Raw genomic sequence first — 9,177 nt, forward strand, 5'->3', positions numbered from 1 at the left:
TGGCTACGCATTGCTCTGTGGGGACTGTCTGCAGGATTGGGGGATTGCTGAACTGCGGAACGGGGCGCTTTTGATTCCGAGTCCGAGTCTGAATCCGATGCGGAACCTAATGAAGTACGCTCGGTTGTTAAGTTGGAAGTTCTCCTCCTGGTGCCTCGTTTTCATTAGCATTCGCACTAATTGTCCTCCGGCTGGAACCGTTTTTCTTTCCGCACATTCCCATTCGAGTTCGTATTCCTATTCCATTTGCCAACTGCTGCTGATTTGATTGAAACCAAAAAACAATCAGGGCTTGCTCCAGCAGCTGCTAATGAAGTCAATCTCATGAATGCACATGCCGTGCTCATTTCCGCTTTTGATTTATGCTTCACAGAAAATCGCCAAAGTGCGACAATGATAATGCGGTAGACTGCGAATAAAATCGATATCAAAAGTATGATGCTACGACTACGGCACTCCATCCTAGACAATATTGCTGATTGGAAAGGATACTAATTGGAGGAATGTTAAATTTAATTAAATGAATGTGCTTATTAAGATTGACATAAGAGCAGCAAGAATAATCCATGTACCATATGAATTTCTCAATTTTAATCTAATGTATATTACCTTGTGTATTCTGTGATTTCAGTCTAAACATTTTCTTTTCGTGTGGGGTAAGTGGGGAGCAACGGGAACTGTACCAGGTGCTGATTGTGCTGGGGGTTTCCCTCAGTTCGTTTGATTGATGATGCGCGATTGTGCAAACAATAATTGCGAAATTACAGTTATGTTCTCGAAAGCGGCAACCCTAAAAGTGTTTCCAAAACGGAAACGAAGTCAAATTACGATGATTGAGATTGATGGCAATGGCGATGGCGATGGCACGATTGAAGGCAAGGGGACAGTACGCCTTTGTAGTGTGCTTAAGTGCATATGGCATTTACTTTTTGCAACTGCAACCCATTTGTTGATCAATTATTGTGGACTTTACAACACACATATTTACATATGAACGAATAGAATCTGTCTGAAAAAGTAACCTTCGATTGATGCACTTTTCGTGCCCCAAATTGTTATCCACATGCCTCTCGATTGAACTGTTGATTAAGCAACCACTGGTGCACTCAAATCAACTGATTGATTGATTCACCGCACTCATCAATCATGGGTCACCGCATCTTGAGCAGCTGTCAATCAAATTTAGACAAAAACCAAAGCAATATATTCCGTTTTTTTTCCCTGCACTGTAGTTTTCGGTGTTGCTTTTATCAGCAGAAAACGCTGAGGAAGCCGGCTGGCGAAGGCAACAATTAAAAGCTGGCGAAAAACAGAAGCAGCTGAAATAGTGAACAAGATGCGGGCAGCATCAGCACCAAAAACAACAACAATAACAACAACAACAAGGAGCATGCCGAAAGATTCGCAACAAAAATCTGCTCAATCACTTTTCACTTAACCCAAACACAAGAACTTCAAGTTGAGCCGAGCAGCGAAGGGAAGGGAAGGGGGTTGCGAAGAGGATGTCGGTCGGACCGGGGCTCAAAGCACTCTTCTGCGGGCAGAAGAAAGAAAGAGAGAGTGTGAGGGCAAAAGTGATGTGTGGGCTTTTGAACACCAGCAGAAACGAGCAAAAAAAAAGAGGAGATCGATTTCATACTGCCCATCACGATACTATCCTGCACTTGATCAATCGAACTATATAGCCTGGCTATTGTTTATATTTGATTTTCATTATTTTCGATTGGCCTCGTTAATCATTGGACCCATTTATTATGAGACTACGCACGTTGGTCACCAAATATGATAACAATAAAAACATAATCTAAAATTTTCAAGTGACGGAGTACAAATAAGAGATATTCTAACATCTTCTGCGATGCTTGCGTATAGAATATACCCTAGGCCTGCTAATGGGTAACATAAGGAACACGGGGCGTGCAAACAAACAAACAAACAGCAACAACAACGCCAAGCAGGCAAAAAGCAAAAGCAAACTTTACGTGTATGATGATATGCAAAAAAGGCCGTGCCCTGGGTGCAAGTGAGATGGATAGATGTGGGGGGCTGAGTGGGGGCGGGGCAGCACACATGTGCCGGCCACTCACTCACACACTCGCACACTTGATATTTAATTCCTACTCCAAAAAGGAGAAGAAGCAGCAGCATAAAAGCGATGGCTACGTCAGCATCAAAAGCAGCACTTGACCCACAAAAGTGCAAAAAAAAAAGAAAAAAAAACTAAGAGAGTAGCATAAAGGAAAGCCGAAAATTTGTTCTTGTTGTTTGACCGAAAAATGTTTGCAAGCAAGCAAAAGTCAGGGCGGAAAGTGATGGAAGGGTCAGTCGATAACGGCGATGACAGCGTGAGAATTCATCGAAATGATCGCGATTAATGAATTGCGTTACATTATGTGATTCTATAGGGGCTGGTTGATCTGCCTGCGAAGTGGACAGAGCTCAATAAATGTTACTTAAAATTCAGTTCCATCGATACAGTTTACTTCAATTGCTTCATTTTCATTTTTAATTGCTTTGTTCTTTTATAGACTTTGTATCTTTCAGAGCATATCTTTTGACGCTACGTGACTATCGGTAATCTTCTTATCTATCGTTTTTCCTTAAAGACTCTTCACCGATTGCAAGCTTATGCAAAAAGCTTTGGCCCAGACTTAAATGCTCATTAGAGTGCAGTGTGGGGGACCGGAAATGCCCCTTACCGTCCAAAAATATCTGAATCAGAATCTCCCACCTCCCCACACTAATTCCACAGCCCCCTGTTCACCCGCTGCAGCTTGTTATTGTTGTTGTTTCGCCATGCATTTCCAGCTTCTTAAGGGAAAGAGTTTTCCCAAAAGTGAATGGTTTCCAGGGTGGGCAGATGTGTGTATATGCTTTCGACTTATTGGCAGTTTCGAATGTGTCAGCAACAGCAGGTGCCACGCCCCTAAGCCCGCTCCTAATACCCGTTGATGATGAAAGTGCGTCAAATGGTTTTTTGATTTGCTTGTTTGCGTAACTGAGCTACAACTTCCCCTCGGACCCCTCTAATCCTGGGGAAATCTGGCGAAATCTGGGAAAACCTGCCAAAACCCCCTTTTTTCCTAATTGCGTATGCGTGTGCTGAGGCTTCTAGATCCTTGCGTAAATTTAACAAGTTCGCACTTGAGCGGAAAGCAAAGTGAAGCACAAAAACTACGCCTGCCAAAAGGCAAAAAAAAAATAGAGGAAAAGGAAGTGGGCTAACTAGACGAAGAATGGGTCAGAACGGCACACAGAGAACCAATTGGTAAGTTATAAAAAACTTGGTCTTGAAAAAGCTAACAGTTTTATTAATAGCTAATGATATTAGCAGATTTTTTTAAACTAACCATGAAATCGATTAAAATATGTTTCAGACATATTTTGAACTAAGACAAATTTTATAATTTTTTTCCAGTGCATGTAGCGCATAAGGAAGCAAGTCTTTTCTAGGGATTAATTTGATTTAGATGTTCAAGTGTTTTGCCTCAAGTTTGCTCTGTTTTTCCTTTTCAGTCGACTTTTCACACAGAACTGAACTTTTTCGACTTGTTAGATACTCTTGGCAAACTTCTTTTTTTTTTGTAAATGTGAAGTAAAGTCGAATAGAGTTTGTATTATGATATCTACATTTAGAAAGAACACGGGTTTTTTATACAGCATACCATCAAACAAATAACAATACAACAAATTGTGTAAATGGTAAGTTCATAAAACCTATTTAACAACTTTACCAATTATTTGAAATGTCTTCTTGAGCCAAATAATATTTCACTTTGAATATGAACTATAGTTGGGGAAATTTACTTGGTTTTAACTGATTTATTCCCCTTTTTTTTTTGGGAAGCAGCCAAGTTTCCGTTGACAGGTCGTACCAAAATCAGCAAAAAAGGCAACAAAAAAATGAAAACACTTAAAACTCAGATTTACGTCACATGTAAGACAGGCAACAACAAACAGCACCTTCACCCGACCTCCCTCGTTAACCCCATAATTGACAGAGGATGGGATTTTGGGGATTTTCGAGGCAAGGCATCATTAGGACGAAAAATTCCGTCTTTTTCTGTGGAAAACTGGGAAACTGACTTTCGTACAAAAGTGCAATGAAATGGGGTGTTCATGGATGACGGGGCTACAAATCGATAAGGTGTAACCCCAAGACCCCTTTTTCCCCACCTCCAATACTTTTTTCTCACTTTCTGCTTCTTCGCTTTGACAGCTGCAAATTAATTAGATTTAATTATTGGCCCCACTCCAATCACCTTCTTGTTGTCCTTGTATATTGATTGAGCCTAATTAACTGTGCTTGAAGTTTTGTACGCGCTCTGCAAATTTTCAATCATCCATCAAAGCCAAATCAGGACTTGAAGGGCGTGGGAAAGTGGGCGGGCAATTGGGTCGGAAAATGGGCGGGCATAATCAGTGCATGAGCTGGTCAGAATGAGCAGGAGCTGATTGGTTAGTTTGCAACTGGTTTCTTTCTGCTTGTATCTATTACAATAGATGTAATTATGAAGACACTCGGAATTAATCAATTAATTTTCTTATCAGCACATATGGATTTAAGTTACGAAATGCGGCGGATGGGCTTAGTTTTCACAGATGAAATGAGAAAATTCGGCTTTAAATTAGCAGCAGTTCGTGCAATTTAAGACTCTTAATTGGCAACAGAATTAGGACTTTTGATTTCGGAAAATGTAAATTCTGTTGATAAATTGCGAAAGCCACTTAAGATAGTTTGCCTAATTAAATTATGCTCATGATTATCACATTTAAACTAATAAATGTGGGTCACTTTAAGCTGTTTGCCGTGAAATGCATTCTCATGATTTTAACTGCGATTAATCCAAATTCCTCTAATGCTATATTAGCTGGACATTTTTTTATCTTCACTAAATATTTTGTGGAGCGACATTTATCAAACGCTCGAAAGACATGTACATGGCTTTTATAAGTGTGTGTATGTGTGTTTGTTTTTTTTTTTGTGCAATTAATTCGCCAAGTCATTTATCAATCAATCAGCGGTAATGTTTCAGGCAAAACCAACGAAAAATAGACTTTTCAAAACCATACGAAAAAAGGCAGTGAACAAGCGCACTTGACAAGTGTGCCAAAAAGGCAAAAAAAAAAATAAAAAAGAAAAAAAGACAAGGTCGTTGTCCACTTGTGAAGGCCTTACCACCCTGCTCGCCTCCGCCTCCCCTGCTCAACCCATCGAAAATTGGCTTACAATTGGTCTTGTAGAGCAACCACAAAAGTACTAAGTAAATCAAACGTCAAGTGGCCAAAGCACCCAAAAACCAAACAGACAAAAAACAATAAGGCCGAAAAAAGTTGGTAGAAAAAACCGGTAGAACAAACACGTCACGGCAATTAAAAGCCAACGGAATACAAGAAATTTACAGAACAACAAAAATCGATTTCAAGAGAGCGGGGGAGGGGGCCAGCCAACTAAGCCACAATTGTTGTTGCTGCCATGTCAATTGACCATTGCTTGAGGGATTCAAAAAAAAATATAAAAAACAAGCAAAAAGCCACGAAGAATTCGAGAAATATCGACAGACAACGGTGAAGAATGGATAAAAAGGAGAGGAGCCGCAGAATTTCATCGGTTTCTACATCTTGCCTGCATTGCCACTTGGACAAAAAATAAAGTGTTAAGACCAACAGCCACAAGTGATGGCAGCGTGACCCATTGTACAAATATATTAAATATAAAAAAAATATCTTAAGAAGAAAATGGGAAAAATGTATACATTTCTGACCTTGCCATGCAATTTACTTGAAATTTGCCACACAAAGTGTCATGATTATCGCTGGCAATCCCGGCGCTTCCTGGCACGTGACTCACGCACCCATTCCTTGACTCCTACATTCCCCGGATCCCTGGATCCTTGGATCCTTGGTTTCCTGGACCCGACAGGGGCAGGATGCCCCACAATTATGCCCTTTCCTGACCACAGACGTGGACACTCTGCATGCCAAACTTTTCCACTTTGCAACTATTTCAAAAGTGAAGCGAAACTTGTGGCCCACTTAGTCGTCCGTCCATGTCCATATACACACACACGGCTAAATGTATTTATGTATATATTTTCGGATATCCCGCACGATGTCCGTGTGTCAACGCCGCAGTTTGGGTCTCCGACGTCGATTTCCAATGCGGTTCGTGTCTTTGCCTGCTGCATGATTTATGATTTCTGCCTCGAAAAGTATTTGTGGCATTCCATTTTCCCCCGCATTTGTGGCCCTTTCCTTGAGGTCCAAAATCCGCATCCCGTATCCTTATCCGAGTCCAAATCAGAAGCCAACTCAGTGGCAGAGTCACTGCCAGAAGCGTTCAAAGTTGTCTACTCAAATCATTTTAATTGAAAATTACACATGAGCGGAGCCGAGGAAAAGTAAACTTTTAATCACAAGTAGGCGACTTTCGGAATGCCCTCTAACTTCTTTGGCTCCATAGTATGTCTGTATACATTCTTTAACATTAATATAGTATAGTATGTAATACAAAACTAGCTAATTTTAAAGCCCAAGCTTTTCAGTTTCGACGCTGGGAAGTTCGTCTTCGTAGGGCAGCGAAATGTGCTAGACCAAAGGGAACCGGCGAGTGCTTCCAAGGGCAGTGGATGGTGATTTCGACTTTTAGCACAGCACATGTCCTTGGGCTGTGTGAACCTGTGTACCGACCCCACCCCTGGCTCCCCCTGTCCACTACTCAGTTTCCCCCAAAAGGTTTCGCGGGCTTGCCCAGGACCTTGGCTCTCGGTTTTTGGCCTGGCACATGGCACGTTTTGTCCGTACCGGAAATGTCCATTCACTTGCATATTAACAAAGTTCCGCACACTCACACACCAGTTGCTATTTGGTCTATGCAAATGCACTGCGAGAAATAAGCAGCAGTTTTCGGATATGTTTTGCATATTTACTATATTCTGTTAAAACAGTACAACAAATACCCATTACAATATTTTATGCCATTCAAATCTCACTTGTCTGCGCGTTTCAGTGTATGCTTGGTGGCAGCAGTACTTAATAAACTCCCCAGGAAGAGACGCAAAAGAGAAGGCCAACCAAGTTGGTCGTACATCATAGGGTCCTTTTCCATATCCTCGCCATGGGGGAGAGGCTATGGGCGAACCAGGGGCTTGGGGTCGGTGGCGGTGCTGGTGGAAAGGAAACAGGAAAGTATTTTGAAGGCACCGGAAACCGGAAGCAAGCAATAATTCAAATGAATTTCAAATCAAATCATTGCAAAACATTTACAAAGTATGTGCGCCAAAGCGCTGCACAAAACCGCACAAGAGCCAAATGCCAGCAAGTTCAACTTTGACTTTTGCCAGCAGCTGCAGGTGGGCGCCCACGCCTCCTCCACTCGGCCTCCTGCCCTTCCCGCCCCGCCCGCCATTTTTCACCACCCATGCCACTATGGCCTTGCAGTGATTAATTTCTATTATTATGACACTGATTAGGTCCACTTACAGGCTCATTACAGTCATGAGCACATAATACACAGCCAGGACACGTGACGGTGATTTAGAGGTTCGCGAAATGGAACAGCGGCGCGGCACGGAGGGGTCGTCCTGCTGACCAGGACGAGGAGCCACGGGAACTCCCCGGGCGCCATCCTGCAGACATTTATCAAGACATTGACCGCCGCATGCAGAGCCGACCGGAGACCGTTTGTCTTGCACTTGACCAGGGGCTCACCCAGGGGGGTTCTTACCGGGCCAGCGCACCTCGTAGACACACCGACAGACGGCCCTTCGAACATGAACACCAGTTGGCCCATAAATTAGTGCAACTACGCCAAAGCCACTGGCCTACACAAATTTGAGGCTTTGCAATCGCAGGTTTGCTCGATTGGAAAACATACAAAAGGTGAGAGAGCAACGATGCCCATGAAATATGCATGTTATTCCAAAGCTAAAATTTAATTATCCATTTCAAGCCTTCGCCATAATGACCGCGAATAAAACCACCTTGGTTGCAGAGTGTAATTGCTTTCAATCATTTAAATAAATAAATAAGTTTGCCTTCTCGCATACTAATAGTAATCATTAAAAAAAAATGTCTTGGATGGGGGAAAAAAAAAGTTATTCGCTTAACTAAGAAAGGAGGTGGATCCTCTTCTCAACCGCGATTTGGTCGCACCACCATCACCTGGGCCTTGTTCTTGCCCCGCTTGTTGCCACGCCGGCGACGTCGCTGGTTGTTGTTGTTGATGCTGCCACGCCTCTTGTTGACCCGGCGCCTACGGGCGGGAACGCGCCTCCTGTTATTCTGGCCACCGGGCCGCACTCGACTGGACACCGCCTGGCCCACGATCTGCGGCAAGAGACCGGCAACGGGAGAGGATCCATAGATGACCTGATTGATGGCCGCATTGGTGGCCGACGAGGAGGAAGACGAAGATGATGAGGATCCCGAGTTGCCCAGGTTCACATAGATAGCTCCATTGGTAGTCGTGGTGACCAGGCCAGTTCCGGTTCCCGAAGTCGTTCCTGACGTGGTTCCCGTCGTTGTGCCCGTAACACCTCCCGTTCCCGTTGATGTGGCGCCCGAGGTGGGACGCAGTTGCTCCAGCATATCCTGCTTATTGGTTATGTACTGATTCAGGGCCGAGTTGATGCCGGTGTTTGAAGAGCCGGTGCTGCTGCTGCCACTGTTCAAGCCCGATGCCAGGAATCTCAGCTGGCCGTTTTCGTTGCCATCCTTCACATAGATGCCGGCCAAACGGCTGCTTTGATCCTTGGCCAGCGGATCCTTTTCCACCTTCTGGGCCATTGCTGGGCCACAACTGCCCAGCAGACAGAGCACTAGAATTGCGTAGATCATTTCTGGACGATGGACCATCGAACTGTGTGTGCCATTGGGCAGATCTTTGGCACTTTTATAGCCCACCATGAGTTGACGGAAATCGACTTTCATCGGTCATGGATGCCATGATGCCCGAAATTCTGCGTGCCAATACATATATATGGGTTATAGGTTTTAGAAAGCCTTTCTTCTTTCTTCGCGCACCATTTTTGCTGGCCCCCCAGGCCAAATAGTTGGGCTTTTCGAGTGGCAAGAGCGTGTCAAGAAGTGCCCCTACTTGTAGGCCATTGTTTGCTTTGCCGCGGATCGTGAACCTCAAGTGGTCGCAGCCGAAACCGAGAAGCAAAACCAAAGCCA

The 9,177-nt window shown here is 43.7% G+C and overlaps 1 protein-coding gene across 1 annotated transcript; it reads right to left on the reverse strand.

Annotated features, from left to right (window-relative positions):
* Positions 1-8,133: 8,133 nt before the first annotated feature.
* Positions 8,134-8,931, reverse strand: LOC117148403 (GPI-anchored CFEM domain protein A). The gene has a single exon (XM_033315771.1). The coding sequence runs from the start codon at positions 8,929-8,931 to the stop codon at positions 8,134-8,136; it is 798 nt and encodes a 265-aa protein (XP_033171662.1).
* Between the last annotated feature and the right edge of the window lie 246 nt (positions 8,932-9,177).

This window comes from Drosophila mauritiana, chromosome X, assembly GCF_004382145.1.
Source record: "Drosophila mauritiana strain mau12 chromosome X, ASM438214v1, whole genome shotgun sequence".
Lineage (NCBI taxonomy): Eukaryota > Metazoa > Arthropoda > Insecta > Diptera > Drosophilidae > Drosophila > Drosophila mauritiana.

Excerpts from the sequence above, each read along its gene's own strand:
- LOC117148403 (XM_033315771.1), bottom strand. The coding sequence starts at position 8,931 with ATGAAAGTCGATTTCCGTCAACTCATGGTGGGCTATAAAAGTGCCAAA.